The sequence below is a fragment of the Lichenostomus cassidix genome, chromosome 3 (genome assembly GCF_008360975.1).
Source record: "Lichenostomus cassidix isolate B80296 chromosome 3, HeHo_3.0, whole genome shotgun sequence".
In the NCBI taxonomy this organism is placed as follows: Eukaryota; Metazoa; Chordata; class Aves; order Passeriformes; family Meliphagidae; genus Lichenostomus; species Lichenostomus cassidix.
This window is the reverse complement of record NC_139483.1, coordinates 63,431,737-63,456,798: the sequence shown is the minus strand read 5'-3', so window position 1 is coordinate 63,456,798 and position 25,062 is coordinate 63,431,737. Positions and strand designations below refer to the sequence as shown.

At 40.6% G+C, this 25,062-nt stretch overlaps 1 protein-coding gene across 1 annotated transcript in view; it reads right to left on the bottom strand.

The window, feature by feature from the left end:
• The window catches only part of LOC146439861 (centrosomal protein of 85 kDa-like), a 42,321-nt gene extending 17,538 nt beyond the window's left edge, over window positions 1-24,783 (bottom strand). The window contains exons 1-2 of the mRNA XM_085056099.1: window positions 24,504-24,783; window positions 7,848-8,009 (exon numbers count right to left, since the gene is read on the bottom strand). Of these exons, the coding sequence (XP_084912225.1) occupies window positions 7,848-8,009; window positions 24,504-24,552 (211 nt within the window). The 5' untranslated portion in view covers window positions 24,553-24,783. The remainder of the gene's footprint in view (window positions 1-7,847; window positions 8,010-24,503) is intronic.
• Window positions 24,784-25,062: the final 279 nt, after the last annotated feature.

The following is a 25,062-nucleotide window of genomic DNA, read 5'->3' as shown; positions in this document are numbered from 1 at the left end:
TAGTATGAAAATGTCCAGCAGAAATTCTTTCTTAAGGAGGCTAAAATCCTTATTAATTTTGCATTCAAACCATCGGAATTTAACTATTTGCTTCCTATTTTCACATGAGCTAGGTTGTGGCATTTTAATTATCAAGTACCAGTTGAGTTGCAAGGAGTCAACCTACAACCAGGTAGAATTTGTCACCGGCATTCAGGACTAGGTGTGTAATTTATTTGACCATTACCATGTCACACCTGTATTATTATCTGGCAAGATGAAAGAAAAGTTTTTTCCACTTCCATTTTTCAGGGCCATACTGTCAAAGGCAATATGCTGTGGTCTCAAAATGGGAAGGTCATTTCTTGTGGAACACTGAGCTCATGGGCAGAAAAACAAGGACTGCTGCAATCCGTTCAATTTGTTAGCAACATCCTTATAAACTTTCTGTTCAATGCCATAAGAGTTTAAAAAAAAAAACCCAATCCAGTCATATTGAGGAACAAGGCATAAATTGTAATGTAAGAACAGTTAACAAAGTGGGAGATGCTAATTTATGACTATGTCATTCACAAGTGTAACTAATTCTTTCCAAGTGTATTTCATTGTTACCACTTTTTCTATTGCAAGGATTAGCGCCTGGAAGAACAGCAGCACAGAGAACAGAAGAGGGTGCAATTCCTGAACATCACAGGAATCCTGGAAACTAACCATGAAGACATTGACATAAAATTAGACAGTTATTCCTGTATCTTTTCTTGTTTTCACTATTATGAAAAACTGAGAAAAAGCTGCACAGAGGACTGGTGTCAGAGGCCTTTTTTGCATTAGAGGGAATAAAACACAATACATTTTTTCCTGCCAATCATCCTTCTGCCTTTAAGAACACACTTCATTTTACTTCTACATAGACAACTAAGTTGCCTTCTGATTTTTTCTGATCTTGTTACTTAATAGACATTTTAAAAGCAATATACACACACAGAGAAAATACTGTTTAGATTTATATAACCAACATTTCCTACTAGGGATGCCTCAGAAGTGTTTTTCTGCAGAAAAAGCTTGAGTATTCACTAAAAAACTGTTCATTGCATAAGTTGTATTTACTTACATAAGCCGATTAAGGCATGAACTTTTTAACCTATTGTACAGGATAACTACACTAGAAGAACATGCTCCAGGGGCTAAGAAGTGACCTATGTGTAGCTGACAACACTGCTACAAAGCTGACTTTCATGACTGCCGCTGACACAAACACAATCATTGTTAGAGCAAAATCTTATCTGTCAGCCCTCTAAGAGGAAAAAAATAAAAATCCCAAGAGATTTCTTTTACCATGTTTTGCACTGGGAAAAATCCAGACCAGTTTTCTTTCTAAATTTGCTGCAGTAAGAAGCAATTAACATGGTAAAAAGGAGAAAAAAACCCACAGTTATAATAATAATAATTACTTTAAAAACAAACTAATCACAGTTCTCCAAGGAATTTAACATATCAAAAGCAACAAACTGGCACGTATTCTGCGTGAAAAAAACAGGCCAATTGATAACAACTATACTTAAGTGAGGTTAGTGCAAACAAATGCCCCATGAGCAGACAGGCAAGGATTCTTGAGGCTTTACCCCCTGCCCCTCCATTACCAGTCCCCACTATTCAAAGTGTTTCATTCTACCCCAAACCTGGGCTAACTAATCAGACTTGTCACTCGCTGTGTGTTTCTCACTTCCTCTTACAGACACCTAATTCCCCAAACATGAAGAAAGTCAAAGATGAAGGAAGTGAGATGGAGAAACCATGCTTCATGCACAAGTGGTCTCTGCACATTGTTCTTCCTCACTGCTGCCTTTATAATGGCAAAACTGATGTAAAAACTCCATCTGACTCATTGCAGAAGCTCACAGAAACACAAGCAAGGCCCTGAAAAAAAGGTTCTCTTTACAGCAAGCTTTTATGTTCTACTTCAAAGGGTAACTTTACAGAAACTACTTATTATCAGTACACTGAAATCATGATTAAAATAAAGGATCACATTAAATATATTAACTGGACTTTACACTAAGAAAGAAGTTTAATCATTATTCATTCATTATTCATTTAATCATACATTATAGTAGAAACATGTCTGCTGAATAAAGACTAAGAGCAAAGTATAAGCCCTCCAGAAACGTATCTTGTAGAGCTGTTAAAAACCAGAGATTTACAAACTTTTCTACGGGGGATACAACCAGTCTGGTCTGTCTAGCCCCATGCTAGAGCTCCAGGCAGCAGCAACAGGTTTTTCCTGGCTACAAAGAACTTGTGGCTTACATCCCAAATGCCTACAGACTATCACTAAGTGTACCATTCTGTCTACAGTGGAAAGGATTAAAAACAAGTCCTGTGATTTCTTCAGATAAGGCTGCAAACGCTACTTGAATATGTACATTAAATGTTGACTAGATACAGAATGTTCCCAGTGTTCACAGAAAAATAGTCTAAGGCTACAAGTGTTCCTCTCTGTTGCTTTCCTGAAGCTGATCTCACTCATGCTTGTTTTCATGAGATCCTGAGCTACAGAGCTGCTGAATGCAGGCCAGAGAGATCTCTCTGACATTACACTAGCAAGGAAATTGAAAAGTCCCCCCTGAAATCTCTCACCAAAAATGCATGATTGGCATGCCCAGTTCTCCTGGTATTAACCTAAATATAGGTAAGAATATTGTATGATGCTCCTTGTTTTCTCATCAGAATGCCAGATAGCCACCACACTCCAAAAATAAAGGTTACAGGACATTAGAAACAAATACCTGACATTTCACCTAAGCATGATGCAAATGACACAGAATAAGAGGCAGAAATTCTACAGTGTTTGGCTGGGAGAGAGGTAATTTCCTTCACAGCAGCCCCTATATTGCTGTGTTTTGGTAACTTACACAGCACCAGGGCCTCTGCCACCCCAGTGAGGGGGAGCACAAGAGGTTGGGAGAGGACACAGCTGGGACAGCTGACCTGAAATACCAAAGAGATTCCATACTATATAATGTCATGCTCAGCAATGAAACCGAGGGGCAGGCTGTTTCCAAAGTATTTGTTGGCTGGGCATCAGTCTCCTGGTCATGCTTTTACATCACAATGTTAATTTGCTTTTTGTTTCATTATTAAATTGTCTTTATCTCAACCCTGAAGTTTGGGGATTTTTCCTTGTTTTTTGCTCTTCTGATCCTCTTCCCCATCCCACCATCTTTAACATACACATTCTGATACAACTCAGTGACATAGCTCCAAAATATGTATGACAGAAATAACTCTTTGCACAGTAACCAAATGAATGCCACTAAATTCTAAGGAAGCAGAACTTATTTTCACTGAATTATTTCCAATTAGAACAACAGAAATAATTTTTCTGAAAAACAACTACTGAAGGCAGAATGCACTGGGTTCATTGTGCAGAACACTCCCACTAGTTGGAGGAAAGTCCTGCTGTTATTATATGGAGGAAAGTCCTGCTGTTATTATGTGAAGAAAACTGAGCATACTGTGAGAGCTTGTTCTTATGCAGAAACCATCACAAAAGAAGGCAAAATACGAAGTTAAAGCAACAGCTGTTTCTCACGGCAGAGTATTCATATGTGAAACTAGTAAGTGTCTCTAGTTTAGTTCAACCCAATTTCAAATTCAGAGTACACAAGTTCACGTGGAGTATGTCACCGTCGTTTGAAGCAGTTTCTCTGTTTTCATTTAGTGGAAATTTATTAGCATATTTTTTTCCTATTCGTTAAATCCTGGAAAAAGGCTACTAGAACCTGAAATAACCCTTAATTTTTTTTCATCCTAAAACCCCCCAAAAATAAACAATGAAGCTCTGAGTATTAATATTTATATTCCCCTCAGCTACACAGACACTTCATTCTAGCAAGCAATGGTAATACCACTTACAAGGACTAGAGTCTAATACAGGCTTAAGTGAAGTCCCCATTTCTGATTGTCAGGGCAGATAATATCCAAGTAACACAATAACTCTGACTCACAGAGGGCTGGACACCACTTCACAACATGAGACTTGGCAAGCACAGAGGAAGAAAAAAAGGAAAAAATGCCTCGAACATAATTATTTTCTACCCTCCAAATAATCAAGCTACTTCACCAAACATATGCCAATACTTGCCAAGCTCAAAGGGTGTAAAGATTAACCTCAACCCAATTAAGATCAGGGACTTCTCTGAAAATCTATCATCTTCCAAAACCACAGAACACAGTCGACAGTGAGCACTGCCAACAACCAAGATCTAGGATCCTTGTGCTACTGCACTTCTGTAATACCCAAATTAATAGCACATTCTACATATTTGACCTACATATTGTCAATCCCATTATCTTTACCAGCATAGTAAACTTAAAGAAGACTCCCACTCAAATACTTCATAATAAGATTTTGCCCCCTGAAATTCAGTTCTGCCTTTCACTATAGTGAATAGTTATATTTTATTAACTTTCCTTTTTCTCCTTAATGAAAAAAAAAAAAAAAAGTTAGAATACCATGTGTGAGACCTGCTAGAAGAAAGAGTGCTTGAAATAGCAAAACCAAATAACTTTGATGCTGGTGTTACCAAGAAATGCTGCAATTCAATTGAACTAACTAGGGTGTTCTAATCCCTTAAAAAGATAATATATTCCCTTAAAAATGACAGACAAGAGACTTCTCTGGGTCTCATAACATTAAAACAAATTCCTACTCTATCAGCTGAGTGTTCCAGAGGAGTTGTTGGGGGGTTGTTAAAAAGGGTGGGTTTTATAAAGTTAAATTAGCAGAATATCAACTCCTAAAGAAGTAGTAACTCTGATTGTCTGCATCCAATCTCTCTCTTCCAGGAAAGCAACATTCTATGAACTTTTACGCTTATTATTTTGCAACCAGAAATGTTAAATCATGAATTGTATTTAACAGTAAGGGAGAAAGATCTGCTTTATAAGGGACTTTCTGCTGCACAATCTGATGGAGGGAAATGTTTTGGTCTGCAAGAATCATGGTTCCTGTATCTTACCACATCAATATCTAGCTCTTATCCCTCCTGTCCAAAAGGCAAAACTCAGTGTGCACAGGAGAAAGAGCTCTGCTGGGGTTTACAGACCATTTAATTTCTGCCAAGTCCCTAATTCTCTAATTAGGTAACCCAAATAAAAACAGTCTCAAAAATAATTAAACTATACACTTTATAGTTCTTCTGTAAGTGGTAATGAAATAATGGTTATACACAGGTATCACAACAGTTATTAAAAATGAAGTCCAAAAGCTGATGTGAATCCAGAATAACTTATTGACAGGAAAAAAAAAACCAACCAAACTCCAAACACATTAACTGTAGTTTAAACAGATACAAAATGCCTTTTAATCTTTAAATTAAGAACACTCTGAATTCAAAGTGTCAGATCTACCCAAACTAACATCCCCACACTTATGGCTTATAAAGTTCTCTCCTCAGCTGCCACAGTGCACACAAATATTGTGCAATTTCAACAGTGAAACTCCACTGCCTATTTCATTTCCTAATTTTCCTACCTTAGCACAACATAATATATAATCAACTGAATGGAGTTTCACATAAAAAGGTTTCTTTCTCCTTTGTCAAAACCTATCTCCCCTCCAAATCACACAGGTTTGAGCCAAACACAAAAGGTACTAGTTACTGTTCTTTAAATCCTGCATTTTCAAAGAGAATGAATGCTCCTGAAATTAGTATGAGTAACAAGATGAATTTGAAAAAACATTTAAGATGTTATGAAAAAATCCCAGTAAAAATATATTTTAAATGCACCTGAGGTCCATTTCCTGCATGAATGTATTTATTAGTAACTACCCTAACATCAATGCTAATTCTCAAATTAAGCTTTTGATTTTTAGTGGGCAAGATGGAAAGGAAATAGCAAGGCCACAATTCATTCTCTGAGCATTGTTAGAAAGTGTAATAATCTGCCAACTTGCAAAAAAATTCCCCTCTGAAAAATCCCCAGGAGCTTCTTCCCAAACACCACATTGAGAGCAGATGGCCAGCATCAAGTCTGCAATTACCAGTCTGGCCTGACAGTCCCATGGATGACAATGACACTCTTCTTTTTGTGGATGTGTGGAGGGGGCAGCTTGAGAGATGCAGACAACTAGGCATCATAGGTAATGACTCCTTCCACTAAAAATATACATACACAATCGATTTCTAAGTCTGTCATACGATTATTCCATTAATCTTCATTTCACCGTTAGGTTTCCCTCCTTTTTTCTTTAACGCTGTCTTTTCTGCTGCTTAAAAGTTTTTCAAACAAGGTTGCAGGAAATGCATAACATTAAGGATACAGTAGAACTGACCATTGCCTAGCACTGCAAAAGACCATAAACTATCTGTTGTTGCAACCTTTCCCCTCTTTATTTTACTCTCCCCACCAGCACAGTCTCCCCCCACCCAGCCCTGAACAGATTATTCTCTTGCCTACAGAGGCAAGCAGAACATCTGATGAGGAGCTGCTGTTTCATTTCCTCTCCTTCATCCCACCCCTCAAATGGGGAAGCCCTCAAAAGGGGGGAGGGGAGGGCATGGTTTTAATTCAAATGCTGCGTCTTAAAATACTATTGTGAAGCATTTGGCTGAGAGCGATTAAATCTATATATAAATTCACACCATGAGAGCACTTTATCCCCCCTACATCTCTTGGGAGAAATAAAAAAAACGCTTCTGCATTAATAACCATTTACTATTTCAGTTTTACACCTAGGAATTTGAATATCTGAGCAAAACCTTTATTTTGCTGAAACCAACAACTGTTTAGAAATGAAAGGAAGCAGAAAGCAACTTATGAGTTCCTTCCCAACTGACAGATGCAACAGCAAGAGACTGGAAGGCCTTGCAAAAGAGGCCTGTGCAAAAGAGGCCTGACAGACTTAACTGAGGCATTTGGACCTCTCCTCAGGAATGCTCAGCCCTCCACGGAGACTTCTGTCTTACACTGATTCAGCATTCCTTACTTCATTTCTACTAATTCTTCCTGTTCTTCCTCATTCCAGCTATCCCTTTTGAAAAATTCATCAGGCGTAGAAAGATGCTGGAGAAAAGTATCTCACAATCCTGCAGTCATTCATTACCTGTCTTGAAAATCTTACTGGGAAATAAGTCAATGCAAGAAGGAAACTTCAACTCTTATTACAGCCTAATTCTCTCTCATTCAGGCTTAGTTCCAGTGACACATTGCATAGGGAGGGTGCTAATGTTATGGAGACACTGCCACATTAGAAGCTGTACCTCTACCTGATAAAATCACCTTTGAGTAATCATGATTTAATCCAAACTAAGTTTTGACAATCTTTAGATCCTGTTGATTCTTCTCAAAGATCATTGACTACGTGTCCAATACCATGCAATAAAATGTAAATTCCTTCCCACCAGAAGTGGAGATGAGAAGAGACAACACACCCCATTTTCCTCCCAGCCCTGATGAGCAAACTTTCTTTGCTGACACACACTACGTGACACACACAGTGAATACCAGAAAGCATTGTCTGTTTATCAACTCCCTAGAATATTTCTGCTTTTACCACTTGTTTATCAAGTGCTGTAATACAGGACGTTACTCCTCTGGATAAATCTGGCACTTCTCATAACTGCAATTATCAAAGCATGTAACACAAGTACTGCCTTTGTGGCAGAGATGCAAGTTAATGCACACAACTCATGCAGAACTAAATTAATCAACCCTCACCAAAACAATTACTTGCTCCAGCAAGGAAGAAACTGCATGCGCTCAACAGCTTTGCTAAAGTACAGTTAGTTTGGGAAAAACACATTTAAAACGTTTTGGATTGTTTCTCTCTCAGAAACACCCAAAACTTCGCAGGGTCAGCTCACCTTCCACACTGTCAGAACAGGAGGTACCAATCCCAGTGTCCCCGCTGTCCGAAGCTATGCTGTGTCTTCTGACAGGATTGTTTTGACTGCTTGATGAAATTGTTGAGGACTGCCACAGGGATTCAGTACCAGGTAACCATCCCACTGAGGAATAATCTGAGCCTATAAAAAAAGAAGCCAGAAGTCTGTCATTAGAGATACAGTACAAAGGTCAGCAACAAAATACCTGTCAAGATGAAAACTGAATCCGCTGTTTCATACTTCAAGCTTGAGCCAGAATGTGTCTATGTCTTTCGAGGGTTTTTTTCTTGTTAATTAAAAACCTTTTGCTAGATGAAAGCTTCCCAGAAATTCCAACAAACGTATTTTACTATTCAGAAACATGATCCTTAAACTATTCTTACACTCTTTAGCAAGACACTTATACAATTCCTATCCTAGAATTGATTCTCAATTCACAGCAGAATTTTGCATTGCAAGCCTTCAAATACAGAGAGATGAATTAATTTTAGGTCAGCAACAAGTTGAAGATTTTGCCAGTGAGATACAGTCATCTTCTACTGTGCATAAACCATGTGACCTAGGTGATAAAATAAAGCCAGCAATGAAATTGTCAACACTGATATCTAAAGTAATTCCTTATGTAGCTGCACACAAGCTGTCCTTGTGAGACATGTATCCATCTACTGGTTTGTTTCATTTTGGGCTTTTTTTTCAATGTAAAATATCAATAAAGTATTACATTTTAAAACACAATTCAGAGCAGCAAATAGATCCTCTGTTCAAGGAGTTTTTAAAGTAGGCCACATATTCTCACAGTCAGCCTCAAGGGAACATTTATCACAGAGTACAATACCAAAAGACCATTACAATTTCCAACAGCCAATATCTAAATCTGAGCATTGTTTAAAGGCAGAATACTGATCACCACATTCCCACTCTGAACCAGCAGCAGCACATAAAGGACTTTGGAAAAAAGCATGGCTGCTCCTCATTTATTTATAATCACATACATACACCCCCCTCTAGCAGTTAGCTTTGTATAGCACTTTCAGCAGGAAATGACTCATAAAGAAGTATCAGCTCAGATATAATGTCTCTTATGCTACATGCCATTATTTTTAGATCATTTAAACACTTTCAGCAGTGTCCATCCAAAGTCGTAACAGCAATTTGCCTCTGCAATGACATCTGCTATTTCCAGATGTACTTGTTTTCCAGTAAATTAAATAGTTCAGAAAACAATGTAAAAATTAATATATGTGGGTATATATATGACCCTGCCCCCACACATATGAATATATACATGCTCCCCATATAGAAGCCAAATCACTGGACCTACTAGCCAGAGTGTTAACAGCTGCTTGCCAAGCCACTTGAAAATTGAGGAACACAGTAAATACATACTGACACGGTAAATTCCTTACTGCATATGCTGTTTAACTGTAACATGATGTCTAAAACTGTCTACTTTTTAGGTTCTTCAAGGCCTTAAATATGCCAGTCCATCTCATTTGCCTCAACTTAATTCTCCATTGAGGCTACTGCCCCTTCTTCCTTTCAGCACATTTCTTACCTTTTCTCACAGTAATTCAAAATCACCCAATCCTTCTTCTCCTTCATTCTACTTTGGCCATACCTTGTGCAAGCTACTTCCTTCCCTTCCTTAAACTTAGGTTTTCCTCTCCAAAAGTCTCTTAACTATTCCAGTGAGTATCTTTCAAGTCCAAGGGTGAGGGGGAAGACCAGAGGAGCCAGACATGAACACAGATGCCCATGGCTCACCAGCCACACACTGTAAAGAGGTCCCAGCCAAGATTCTAAGGGAATACCACTCTAGGTATCAACCTCAATACCACCCTCTCTGTGTCATCATCTAATGTACTCAAGTGTGACAGTTGTGCACATAGCTAGTGGGAAACTGGGATATTTCTTCTTCCCCTACAATCCAGCACGTTTTTCATTAATACTCTCGCTGCTTTGGGAACAATAATTTTACCGTCCCTCCCTCCAAACTGGGCTACTTTCCACAAAAATTCCAGTTCATCCTTCTCAAGCTGCATCTAGCTATTCCAGCAAAAGTAAAACTGACTTATGGAAGGCCAAGCTAATTAAATCAGAGGCAGTTCTGATTTAGGAGATGTTTAAAACACATTTATAGAAGAGAAATTTAGATTGATTCACCCTTTATTATGCCATTTTCCACTATATATCTCTTTGGTGACATTTCAGCTTTTATGGTGTTTAACAGCTGTTAAAAAAAAATGAAGCAGATAATTTAATATGCAGTAGTGATAGCATTAACACAGCATTACATGTCAAACCCTTTAGACCTCTTGGTTAGACAAATGCTCAGCACGTGAACCTACAACCATCCATATGCAAACCCCCAAAAGGGAGAGATACTTTTCACTGTGGTGGAACTTTGATGAATAAAAGCTAAAAATACCACAGAACAAGAGTAACTTAAGAAAGGACTTTCAGAAGTCACCTACTCTAACCTTCAACTCCAAGCAAGATAATTAGATCAGACTGCTCAGGTCTGATCCAGCTGAGTCTTGAATAACTCCAAGGACAGAGATTCCACAACCTCTCTGGGAAGCTTCTACCATTTTACCACCTCTGTTCAAAGAAAATTTTCCAAACATCTCAAGAGCCTCTCACGTTCCAAACATATTGTTACAATATATCCAAAAGATGCAACAACCCAGTGCAACTAGATTTGGTTACCAAACAGGGTTAACATACTAGAGAGAGCAGTCACTCCCATCAGGATCTCTGCAGGTACTGTAAGTTGAAAAAATAACAGGCACCACAAAACATCCTGCTATAATCTGCTCTCAGTTTTACACCTACACACAGACAACCTGGGAACACACCAAGTCCCATGTGCAGTGCTGAAGAGCAGGTCTAGGAGGACATGCTGGCACATCACAGAATTAATGCAACCTTGCACCCAAAGGCAGTTCATCATCACTAAGTTCACTCATGAAGCCTGATCCTGAGCTGGTAGGCCTGAAGAGGTAAGTGCTGGTACACATTCATAGCTACACACAGATCAGCATCAGGCCAGCATGATTTTACAAGCTTTGACTCAGCACAGGCCAGCCAGATCCCATCAGGCTCTCCAGGGAAATACACAAGTCTACCTGCACAGTGCTCTGGGCTCCAGAAGGGTCTGTTCACTCAGGCACTCCCCTCTCACCTCCCCTGGGATGCACAGCTGCTGTGCACAGCAGCAAGAGTGCAGCCACAGTGCCATTACCAGGATCACGCCTTTGCCCCACACTGATCCTGTACAGAGGTGTGGACACCGGCTGGGGTGGGGTGGAACAGTCTCATTTTTTCACTGGATTTCTACTGTTGAGGTTCTCCTCATTTAAAAGGAGAAAGAAAGATAATTGGTTTAGATTTTTAGAAGGTAAATAGTATGTGGGTTTTAACCTGTTTTAGACACATCAACAGAACAAGGTTGCACATGATCACTTTCAGAAATGCTTTCTCTTTGCCTCCCTGACATTAAACATTCCCCATTTTTCCCTAAAAAGATAGCTAATGACACAATCCAGAAGTCTACGGTTTTTAATGTTTCATGGCATATCCACACCACTGTGTTACTGTGCAGACCTAATGGAGGTTCTACTCCATAGAAGGCCATTACAGAAATACAAGTGTCTACATGAGAAACAGCTTTTCAAAGCTGATTGAACTCACTATCATAAACAGCCAAATATAAGCACCAAGATAGTGGAAACCGACCCAATAATTTAGTCACAGCAGTAATTAACCCATAAAATAGGACTTTATAGACCTCATTAGTCCAAGACATTATTTAAAAATTAATATATTACTTTCATTATTTGAAACTCACCTTCTGAACCAAGTCCTGAGGAATCCCCAGTCACTATGCACCCTGTTCTATGCTCCCCATTTCCTTTTTGGACAGCTCTCTGCAAATGCATGACCTTTCATGCAGCAAACAAGTGTAAAAGGGGAAGATACACAGGAGTCCCACACCACTGAGCCAGCACACCTGCCTCACCCTGCTGCTCTAATCTCAAACCTGCCAATCAACAGCCAGTGTCCATCTGCCCAAAATACAGAGTGAGTTAAGAAAGCAAGTAAAAAATTCTAATCAATATTTGTGCTACTGTATATTAGCATCTGTCTGTGATCATTCCTTACTGGGTTACAAAAAACTACCTTTCATAGGATTCACTAGAAGAGAAAAAAGTAGTGTCATCCTACTGGGCTCCAATTTCCACCAACAAACACGACAAAATATGTGCAAGATGACAAAAAAAAATCTCAAAAGGAGCCTTGTTTATACAAACAGTTGAATGCCTCCTTAAATTTGGTCAGTTATATATACCAACACAGTCCTCTGTTTTCAGCCTAGGCATTTAAAACAGATCCCTTACAGCTAAGTGTATAAAGTGCAGGAAGTAGATAATTTATTAAAAAGGAACAGTTGTTGAAATTTCAATCCACAAAAACATGTATCTTTTTCTGTGTGTTACAGAATGCTGTCATCTATTGCTGTCAGAAAGGCTACCAGATAATTCTGCATTATTACCACTCCTAATTCCAGTGGCACGCACAGATCCCCTATGCTATACATACACAAAATAATAACATCACTGTCTTTACATTTGGTTCCTAAAATACCTCTAACATGCTTGAATGTAAAGATTATTATTCTAAGTGACAGCTATGATACTGTTACTTTACCTAGATGCTGAATGGAAAGCAACAGCAAAAGACTCAACTGGGTTTCACAGCAGATACATCCTAAATTAAGGATACTGATTTTTCTGTTCCACACTATGACTGACATGGATTGTGACCAGAAGTGAATCACCCATGACAGCCAGTGCAAATTTATACAGTCAAAGGATGCTGAAGGAGATCTCACTACAGTACTATCAAAACTAACTATGCAAAGCTCATTCCAGTCATCATGGATGTGACCAGGCTGTACAATCATATTTCACGCCAGGATGGCACTGAAGTCTGCCTGAAGCTCTTTCAAGGAAAGGGAGTCAGTATTCAGCCCAAAGACACTGCCAAAGTTAATTAGTTTACCCTCACCATCTGTACTTTTACCAAAAACTGCTAATTATGCACAGAGATCACATGACAGTATTTTGAAAGAAGTCAACTCACCTTCAAGCCAATTCTCCCACACCAACTCATAATTCCCTGACATTGTTGAACTTATTCCAGTTGCACCTTCTACACACACTTTCCTTGTCAATAAGCTCTTCAAGATGTCATGGCCTCTCTTTTGCTCTCTCTCCTGTCCCATGGAGCTGCATAACCACACACGTTTTCAAAAGGAGAAGTCTACAAACAAACCCACAAATGCTCTCTCAATGACCCAGTTGCTGTATTGTAGAAAAAAACTTACTTCGGTTGGAAAATATTTGTTTACTTATCATACCTGCAATATCATTACTGCCACAAAATTAAGGAAAATCTCACTCTGGAGTGTGCTTCATGCACAACATGTCTTCACTGATAATATTCTGTATTTTCTAACTGCTGAAAAGACAATACAGTGAGAAAAGGAAATGGAGGCAGGGGAACCCAAAATGCTAAAAGCCTTTCCGAAAGTAGACACAAGCAGATGCCATACTTTAACACATTTATATAGGGCTTTAAAAAGAGTTGAGAGTCAGCAGTAGAATGGTGCAACAGCAGCCTCCTTCACTCTAAGGTGAAGTGAATGATAAGGTGCATTTATCCAATCTCATGTCATGACACAATAAAAGATCCTGGCATGGAAATGTTCCTTCCAGACACAGGCAAAAAAATACGTACTTTGACAAATAACTACTTCATACATTCTTTTGAAAATAATGTTTAAAAAATGGCATCCCAACTCTAACCTCCTAGACACATACTTGCTAGGTGCACTTCATTTCCATGGTCCTTCTGCAAAACATATTGCAACTTTTATTAACACAAATGTCCAAAACAAGTTCCAGGTCTACAATGCAACCTTTTCTCTTCCAGAGTTCACAGAACATTGCGAAGAGAGGTTTCTAATGATTTCAGGGAAGGTGGCCAGATGACAGTTTCAGGATCCTTTTTTACAAATGCTCTGAAGGTGGTGGAAACTCACAGTTCTACCAGCTGGCCATGAACTAAGATACCAGAAGGTCCTAGTCCCTCCTCTCACATGAATGCAGCTGAGAGTAGGTGGATGATGCAGTTTAATCAAAGTGCAATAAGAAGCAGGGTAAAGTGGGATGAAATGACAGCCTGAACTACTACATTTTTACATTTCAGTTTCTCAAAAGTACTTTACAGTGTCAGATAGCTAAAGTATGATTCATCCTAAGGACTCATATCCTTTATTAGCGTGCTTTCTTGACAGAGCCTGCAAGCTATTTCACTAAGTCCTCATAGTTTTCCAATTAGAAACTGATTAGAACAATTCTAAGCATGAAGAAAGATAGAAATGTACAGACATAGAGGGAAGCAGAGACAGAAAAACAGGAATGCGAGAGTTTAAACAGAAGAATATTGAGAGATACTTTTTTACCAACATTTTTACTTGTAGAGTCTGATAACACACTGCCTGGTATACAAAGGCTTATGCCTGTCCCCTGTATTATTAATGTGCAAAAGAATTCACTTACTCAAGACAGAGAAAAACATAAAATAGCAGAGGAAAAAAATTGAAGTAGAAGAAAGAAACCTAAAGAAGAAAATGCTCAAAATACAATCCTCAAAGTACACGTACACCTGACTGGCAGTTACAAAAAAAAGGCTATGGTCATATTTTAAGGAACATAAACATGTGCTTCAATTTCTTGAGTGCTAAATTTTAAGTAGATTGTGTCACCAAAGCCTCACAAATTCCTTAATAAAGGAATTTATTAAGGAATTTTTTTTTCTTTCTCACAGAAGTGGCTAAATGCACAATCTCTCATCATAGATAATTACAACTATAAAACATTTGTCTTCTCTACAAAACACTATTTCAGGGTGAACCTTCACAAGGTCAAATTTTTATGACTTTCCAAATGTGTACAGGACTGTACAACACATTACAAGGTATCCCATGCAGGGAAGTATGCGATTTAGAAGAAACTATGGCAATTAAAAATAAATTCATCAATTTGACATATGAGCTTCTGAGAATCTTACCATGCCAGTTTGAAGACATAATCAGGTAGCTCACTCTCTATAACCCCCCACCCCACCCTCCCACCAGAGTCTATAGAAAGTAAGAGGTAAACACCTCTGTCTTTCCATCAAAGAGTCCAGCTGGCCAGCTTATGCCGCTGGCTAAAACGGGTCTGAGCTGGGAACGCTGTTTGACATCAGAGCTAATTGGATCTCCTGGTCAGCTGCTAGGCAAAGGCTGCTCACCCTGCGCAGACACACACTCATCCTGCTTCTCAGCATAAGCCCTGCCACTCCAGAGCCTACACAAAGTGGTTCAGGAACAAACTGTCCTCGCTTATGGAGAAGGTTATCTGCTAATATGACTTTCTAAGCTTGTTCAGCAAGGGGTCAGACAAGAAGCAGTGCCAAGAAGGGAGTGGGAACATACAGGTCTGATGCCTAGCAGCAACCAGGCTTTATCCTACTGCCAAATTGCACATTAAGGCAGATTCTAAACTGGAGCGAGATAGGCATAAATCTCTGTCTGCCCTCACCGAGGACAAAATCTGTTCAGCTAGCAGAGGGTTATGTTCAAATGTTATCTAAAAAGATGACAAAATCCTTAAACTGACACAAATATGATATTGGGGTTTGCCTTTGTAGAAAGTATGTAAACCAAACTCAAATTCATAACACACTTTATAATTCATACACAGACAGCAACTAGCTGTAGTTATTTAGCATTATATGAAATGATAAACCAGTGAATAAATTCCAACCCTTGACAGAAAAGAAAGAGGTTTGCTTTCATTTCATCACTGACAGGAGCAAGACCAAAAACTCAGTCCAATTGTTGATGGCGCTCCTGTGAGTTTTCTGCTTCCAGATAGAACATTTGCATAAAACAGAACTTCAAAATACAAACTGCAGATGTTTCTTATTTCATGTTTGGCACACAGACTACAACTATTACCTCATGCCTGCTATGCTGGCTTGCCTCTTTGTTTTTGGACCCAATGCACTATTCACCCCATGGAAACACAAAATTATATTCCTAGTTTCCATTCACTTCCAAATAGCAACTGCAGAGGAGAGGACTACCTTTTAAACTTGGAAAGTTTATCAACTGCAGTATGAAGAGGGGAACGTCTACAAAAATAAACACATTAAGTTATGTTTAAAGTTAATATAAACTTTGAACAGCAAGCCCTCAGGACATGCAGTCACTTCCTAAGGTCTGTTAAAAAAGCTGTGCACTTGTAGCTGATCAGCTGAATCCTCCCATCAAAAAACAGCTGATGGTCACAGATTATTATCTCTTTCACTCCTTCCTACAGCTTAGCTTTATTGATATTCAAAACCAGGTAAATTTTTCTCCAAGCAGTTTGTCATTCTAACTTTTTTCTTACAGAATTACTTTTGTCCTCTCTCTTTCCATTTAAAGACTTAATTTAATCTCCTCTGTGCGTGGGGAAAAGTGAAGTAATCATAACTGCTAAAATGAGTCAAAAAAGACTAATGGTTTTAAGTAGCTCCCATGCTTTGCAAAGTGGAACAAATAAAAGAGTCTAGCAGTCTTACTTTAAAAAAAGAAAAGTGCGTAATTTCTCTTGTCCTTGTATGCGGCGGCTACTTGTAGTCAAATATCAGATCTAAAAATATCCTTGACACTAAAAGAAATGGAGAAGACAGAGTCCCCCAAAATAAAATTTCACTGAAATATTTTGCTCAAGTATGAACAATTAAGGAAAAAAATCATAGCATTGTTAAAGAGGTCTAATATGCATTATACACACAACAGGGCCTACTTAATACACAAGTATCAGAAAACTGAGCCTCCAGGCTATAGTTGCAGTGCTAACAGAAGTACACACTGAGTAACAGAACTATGCAAGGCAGTTCCCACATTGTTACATTTAAGTTGAAAGGATGAAATTCTGTCTTCTTGTTAGATATTAGGAGATTTTCCCTACAAACTTCCAGTGCCCCGTGACGCAGAACACAACTTTTCCCCATTCTTAGCTTTGCAGCTTCCTCTCACACCCACTCAATATAAGAAAGGACATACCCCGGAAACCAAAAAGTAGTAGTAAAAAAAGAAAAAAAAAAAGAAAAAAAAAAAAGTCCTTCATACGATACACTATCAACCCTATTCAGGGTATTTCCGGTCAAAACCAGCACTTCTTGTGTTTCTGTCCTCACAACTAAAATCACTTTTGATGCAAAGATTTACATTACAATAATTCTACCAACTACACAAAAGCCTTTGTTGAATCAGCTTGGTATTTCAGATGATGAACAGAAAGAAGTTAAAACTGCAAAAGTTAGCTTTGTTTTTGCTGAGTAGCAAAAATGACGAAGTTTTAAGTAATAGTATTTCCAATGTCTTTTAGTGCTTTTAGTTGGGTCACTATACTTCATACTTTCTTTTCTCATTACCCACAGAACCAGCAGGCCTTTGATCAGTGCTAGCCACTGAACTTTTTATACAAAGCACTAATTCTCAACTATAAGTATGCCTCCAAAGGCACTGAGAATTGCCAAAAGGTATAAATAACTTCACTGAAGAGTAAGCATTTGGGAGAGAAGACACCATGTTATAAGAAAGATGGACTTGGGAAGAAAAAAAAAAAAAAAAAGGTTAATTTGTTTTGAAATGTTAGCAAAAGTTGCAGCTTTCCACACCATACACCATCTGGAAACTATGCTACAAAAGGAGTAAAACAAACATTAAAAACATAAGAATACCTTATAAGGAATCTCAGATCTGACTCCAGGATCACTCAAGAATGTTTCTTGTCTGAAAACCACACCACTGGTCTCTAATGTATCAGGAAGCTGAAAGTTTGAAAAGCATCTTTGGCTTTTTTACTTGCATTTGCTAAATCCAATTCTGGCATTTTAACAAATGAAGAGGCAGTTGAGACTTTTACTGACACTACTTGCACTGCCTTTCTTCAGCAAGACTGAGAGAGTCTCCTATCACCTCTTCAGTCATTATCCATTATTCTGGACTTGCTTAATCCTGTGAGTCCGCTAATTGGTGGAAGTTACACTGTCCAATGGAATCTATGTCACTTTTTCCTGATCCTCACTTAACCTTCCTTGGCCTTCCTGGTAAGTCTGAGGATTAACTATATACTTCCTGATGTCATCTGCAGCAGCAAACCAAGACTGCAGGGAGATTTTTTTCACTGTCCATCAGCTGACTGAAGAGCTGGTCAATTTGACTCTAAGTATCCCACACCTGCCTGACATCAGGATAGACGCTTCCTGCAGTGAAACTGACAGATTCCTGTCAGTTGCCTGACACCATGGTCAGGCAACTGTACATCTCTCTGTCAGTATCTAACTTCAGTATTTTCCTGGTCTGCTTCCCCTATTAGTTTGCCGTAAGGTTGAGCTACGGTGGGCACACGGGATGCAGTGAGGATATATGAGCAGAGGTACACAGAAAGGTGGGAGCAACTATCCACTAGATTATCTTAGCTGCAAAATGAAATCATGCCCTGCAATCCACCAGCATACACCCCTTCAGGCAAAAGGAGTAGTTTACCTGCTGTATTTTCCCACATTTCAGAGACTACCACAGCTTTAAAGAAAAAAGAATAAAAAATTCTCAAAACTCAACCTTCTTTTCTTTGTGTTACTGACTCCTTTTACAGATGGGCCTTTTGAATCTCAAAAAACAGCAGAGATCCCTGGGGAATGAGGAACAGAAAGATGCAGTGTCATTTACGGCACGGCTGGCTGCAGAGAAATAGGTCACTTGAGCGTGGCTGTGCAATCAATAGGATGTTCTCACTCAGGCAACAGAGCCAGATGCTGTGCAGCACAGTGCCCAGGGAAAGGCAGCATCCTCAGGGGCAATTCCACAGAGGTCAGCAGTTTCTGGGAACATGAGGGATGATGTGTCAGGACTAACACACTTGTGAGCAGATTTACATGAGTTATTCCCTGCTGCATGTTCTCCTCCCCTTCTCCAGCCATTCGCCTCAGAGCTCCTGCAGCTGATCTGCAGTGTGCCACAGGCCACATTTGGTGCCTCCTCAACTTGCCCTACACAGCAAGAAACTTCATGGAGGAGCCTAAGGCAGGAACCAGAACCTTATCACACTTCAGTACACCTTCCCTCAGTGTTGTCAGGAATAAACTTCAGGACACTGTATTTAGCCTTATTCCAGAAAAGAAACATCAAAACATAATGGCTTCCTCCTGAAGAAGTTTTATGGTGTGCAGCTGCCCAGATGCTGATGGGGCTGCAGGGGGGCCTGAGTGAGGAGTGTCTGGGGCTGCTGGGCAATGGACACAGCCGGCTCCAGACAGCTCCAAGGCAGCCACAGCAGGGTTCAGCTGAGCCCCACTGCCATGACGGCACTGCCTCAGGGAAAGCATTTGTTCAGAAACAGCAAAACACTCCCCGTGAGCAATGAGTGAGGGAGAAGACTGTGAGAAACAGCCCTGAGAATGCAGAGCAAGAGCAGCAGGAGAGGAGGAGGAGCAGGAGCTCTGAACAGAGGTACTCTGTAAAGCCCCAGAGACCAGGCTGGAGCAGGGCAACAGCATGAGGAAGGGGTGTGAAGAGGAGTTGACATGGACTGACACCACGGCCAAGCCTGTTCTGCCTGTGACAGTAGCTGGCAAGCAATCTCTCTGTCTTCATCTCAACTCAAGCTTTTCCATCCTATTTTTTCTCCTGTCTCACTGAGGATTGGGAGCAGCAAGCAGCTGAGTAGTCAGCCAAGGCTAACCCGTGGCAGAAGCCAGAAAGAAAGCCACTTTTTGAATCACAGGGAATATGCTTGAATGCATTTTAAAGCTAATCACAACCACAATGAAACTGTTTCATTGTAAGTGTACAATTTTAGGACACATTTGGCCATCCAAGAGGTTACTGACAACTACAACGAAGTCAGCACTTTTTCAGCCAAAGAACCACCAGCACAGGAAATGACAATTAGTTTAACTCTCTAACTATTAAACCACAGGCATGCTGTATGATAAAGACAAGCATCCAAAGAGTATAGAAGACAGAGAAGTTGATACTGAACAATTATAGTACTATCTCTCCTCTCCTTAACTAACTTGTCTACAAAAAACGAGCTTTCCTTTCAACAATGGTGGATGATCACCTCTGGCTACAACCTCAAGTAATGCAATTTAGGAAGCTTTCAGCTATTCTTATCACCTGCACCGTACTTTGAAACACATGGGTTCTTTAACAGATATTAAATAATATCTAAATATCTAAATATCTATAATGGCTAAAATAATAGCATAAATGATTTGCAACTATAAGAATCAATATGTCATTGACATAAATTCTAGACATTATTTGGAGAATCTACAGGTGCTATTTTCCTACTAGCACTTCCTTCACCACCTCACCCTAGGGCAGATAGAGTGGCTCAGGCTGCTTTTTACTACATACCTATTCTGTAATACCCCTCAAAATGAATGCATCCTTCTCAAAATTATTAAAGTAATTACTACTTCCTTTAATTAAAATTTTAAAAGCACAGAATTACTGCAACCACACGTCTATATTCAGTCAGTTAAAGTGTAACATAGAGGAGATCAGAATAACTGCTAACCTCCAAACCCAACACTATAATACACCCTCACATCTATCCTTCTTCTCTTGCCAAGCAGTTACGACATAAGTGCTCTGCACACATTAAAAGAGTGGATGCTATATCCATAAAAGTGAGTTGCCTGGAGGGAGGAAAAAAAAAAAAGGTTTTTGAAGGGAAGTAAGCAGCTCCTGCTCACCATCACTCAAACACAGAATGTCATTTGACCCCATACTGATCTGTGAAAGACAGCAGAGGCCATTCTAGCAGCCAGTCCTGCAACTGGAACATTACATTTTTAAGTTCGGGTAAACAATCATTATAATGCACCATATACAAATGTATTTATACACTTATAACTGTTAACCAATTTAAAATCTACACTTGGGCTAACTCACCATTTATTGCCTTGCCTAGCTTGTAAAGAATAAACCTACCTTTTCCAGGTATTTAGAGAAATGTCATATCCCTGGCGGCAGACCTCCACTAGCAGACCAAGAAAACTTGTTACAGAAACAAAACCACTGGATTTGTGTCTTTTCCTCCACCTCAGAGGATGAAAGTGAGTGTCATTAGCCCCATCCTCCCCACCCTGGCTGAGTTAGGAAGCTGCCTGTGAAGCCCAAGAGTACCTCAAGAAGGCAGTGCCCCACGGGCCTTACAATGTGTTGAGACCTTATTGCTGCTGACACTTTGCTTGTGACATCACTAAATAACCTTTCAGACCCACGTGTGTCACGCTACCAGTGCGGCTCAAGTACAAGAACACAGGGCAAATCACATTGCCAGGTTCCAGGCTACTATTTTTAGGGAGTGTCAATAGCATCCTTCTGATGTCCAGTATTACCAATAGGCAATACTGGACAGTGGAAGGAGGCTCAACTAGAGGTGGCACAGTTTATTAAATGTAATAAATATGTGTTATTTCATTTTGAAGTGTGCTTGTTTCACTTTCCACAGGCATCTGTTGGACACACATGGCTTAACTGAATGACTGCATGCCCCAGAGGAACAACACATCTAGATGAACACTTTTAAAAAAGTTATTAACCAAGTGTGCATTTCAAAGGCTGGTCTAGATAAATAAGCAAAGGGATTAAAATGCTGTATGCCCTTCACTGCAGTTATTTAAATTCCTGCAGCACATGGGGAACTGTTGTCTTTACAGAGGTACAAACTATGCTGCAAGGGTTTCATAAACAGTCATTCGTACAAGAAGACTGAAAGACTTAATCATATACTTTTCAAAACCAGCAATTTAATTTTTCAGGACAGGCACTGAGATTGTAAGGAGCTGAAATTATTTTGCATGGGCAGCAAACTCTGTCATTAAATTCACTGATTACACAAGAAGCACCTACCAAAAAATCCCCAAAATCTCAGGTCCCCAAAATTTGCAGGGTGCAAATAAGACAGCAAAATTTTGTTTCAGAGAAGGCAATCCCATTGAACCAAAAAGCAAGTGCAGTTTGGAAATGAGAAGAAAGAAAAAAACTGAAGGTCAAAAATTAAATATGCTCCAAGAAGTGTCCTTGCCTGTTACATTTTAGGATAGCAAGAATTAATTTGCATCAATTACTAAAAACATGGCAATTCCCCTGTGTAAACAGAATACCTCAGTAAGCACCTAGCTTTGTATGGGAATCGTATTATTTTCAACAAAAATAAGACTTCTAAATACCCATATCCATAGATAACTAAAGTACAACTAGCAAAATAGAAGGCTTTTCAGCATAAGAAATAAGGTTTATTTACCAAGAATTATCAAGCCATCAACTGTCATGCTCCCACACGAAACAGAATCTATAGCAAGTAGCTGCCATTAAAGTATTAAATATGTCTTGACTTTCCTTCAGCTCAAGAAATAAGTGCTTAAACTTCTGCTCCTGAGTAGGACACTTCTGCTCTGCTACAAAATACCTTTCCCATGGATAGCTTCCATAGAAAAAAAAAAAACCCAACTAACATGGCAATAACAATAGCACAGGATTTTAGTAGGTGTTACCCCTTCAATAAAATACCTGCATGGATCTAATTAAATTCCACATCTTCAGACAGACTACAAACCTCACAAAACAGCTTCTCAACTGTTTCCCAACAGGACAGATGAAGGAGGGGACCCCTGTGTTGGAAATTATAAATGCACACATCATCTCTCAAGGTCAAACCTCTATCTACTTGCTTTCTAATTAACACCACTTTCTGTTAGTTTATCTTATCTCAAATTAGAAAGTTTTTCTACCAGTTTTGCTACCTTACACTTGTATTGCTTGCAGAGAAACACACATTTAAATACTCAGGGTTAACACAAGTTCAAAAGAAAAGGGATGGGGGAGGAACTAGAAGCAATACACAAAATTTGTTCTTGAGTCTTAAAAACAATTCTGACAAACAAGCAAAGCAAAACATTAATCCAGTAATTCACCAATCAGGATTGCTGATAAATTCAACACAGTACTAAACACAGTACTAAAACACTATATTTGACCCCAAACAAAAGGAAAAACAATGTAACAAATGCCACAATCTAAAGTTTTCTGAAACAAGTGAAAAATGAACACCAGCAACCTTTGTGATGGTCTGAAGTTAGTGTCAAGAGTACATTGTGATATAACCTTTTAATATTCCTGTTCCAAACACAAGTAGTTAAGAACTGAAAAACCCTAAATTCCTGCAGTTTCCATCAAATTAACTGAAATCTCCACACCTATTGTTCAGAATATCCACTATCTTTGCACGCTGTAGCACAAAGATAATGTAACTCCATTCTTTTGCAGGAAGCACTAAATAACTTTAAAAAAATGCTTCAACAAGGCAAACGTGTTATACATAGAAATTCATAATTTAATCACAGTGCAGAAAAAAAGAACAATGTCTTCTTTCACCTTATAGGGATGAACATTAGCCTACTTGTAGAGGTTCAGGCAGCTGCTGAGAATGTCTTAGCAGCTCTTGTACTTGCAAGAAAAACCCTGTCAGTCGAAAGCAAAACAATCCTGCCATTTAAATGTCAGCAAACTCTATACACATTATGCAGTCATCTTTTTCAAACTCAAAATTTAAACATAAATCCAGATTCTAAAGGAGAAAAATTACTCCAACAGCACTACTTGCAATGGCAGAGCCAAACCACAGACCTCCACTTGTGATCAATTGCTTCAATAAATCAAAACATGACAAAATATTTGTAGGAGCCCTGCCAGAGTAAGGCAGGTGATACAGTCAGTAATATTTTCAAATCCTGAAAAGGACATCCTAAAGAGCCGGTACCTTGCCTTACCTGCCCAAAAGCAGTGCTCACATGGCTCTGCAGCCAATCCACCAGTTTTGCTGTGCCAGTTTGACAGCCTTGACGGGGAAAGTCAGCCCATGGCTTACACAGAGGTGTCTCCCCTGGAACAACCTCACTCCGAGCATTAACATTTCAACGCATCCCTGCCAGCCTGCACGGACTAGGCTCTAATTAATCCAGAGACAGAAAAGTGGTGGAGGAAAAAAGAGGGGGAAAAAAAAATCCAGGACTCGACCCATTTGTTCCGGTCTAAATTTAAAACGAAAAATCATCAAGAGCAGCACGCTTCCAGCCTCTGCTTAAGGGTATACTAACATAAATCGGGGATGGAAGAGAAAGCCCAAAACACGGAAACGGATTATGTAGGTTAAGCTGAGCTTTTGTCATCCGCTGCACGGTCCAGCCGAGGGAAGGGGAGCCCCCGGCTGGGGCCGCTCGGGCGCACAGCAGCGGGCCGGCCCCGCGCCCCTCCGGGCGCCACGTCCCCTCCCGGCCGGCCGTGGGCAGGGGAAGGGCCCGCGCCGCTTCCCGCGCGCGGCGGGACACAGCCGCTTCCTCCGGCGCTCCCGCGGGGACCCGGCAGGGAGCCGAGCCGGCCCGGGGGAGGGGAAGCGGCGCCGGGCCCCTGTGCCTCCCCCCGCCCCAGCGCCTTCCCTCCTCAGCGCTCCTTACCCGCCTTGTAGCCGCGCAAGCCGGGCTGGGGGTGCAGCCCGCCCCACATGGTGCCGCGCCGGGCCGGGCCGGGGGACCGCCGCTCTCCGGCGGGCGGGCGGGCGGCCCGGATGGGCGGCGGAGGCGGCCGCTCCCGCTGCCGCTGCCCGGGGGGCTCAGCGGGGCGCTGCCGCCGCGGCGGGGAACGCTGCCCGCCCCAGGGGCGCCGCGGCCATGCTGCCGGCGCTGCCGAGAGCGGTGGGACCCGGCCGCCCCTCGTCGGAGGGAGACAAAACTTGCTCTATTGCGCTGCCGCCGCCTCCTGCCTCGCCGGCGCTGGGAGCGGGGCGGGGACAGGGGCGGGAGCGCCGCAGATGCGGCGGCTGCTGCTCGGGGACGAGCCGCTTACATAACCCGGCCCACGGGCCGAGCTGCAGCTAGGGCTGCGGCGGGGGGCGAGTCCGCTAGAGGCGGCTCGGCGCGGCCCAGTCCGGCCCGTCCCGCCCCGCTCGGGCCCCGCCAGGCTGCGGAGGTGTTCTTGGGCTCGGGTTTGGTGGCTTTTCGCCGCCCGCTCGCCCTG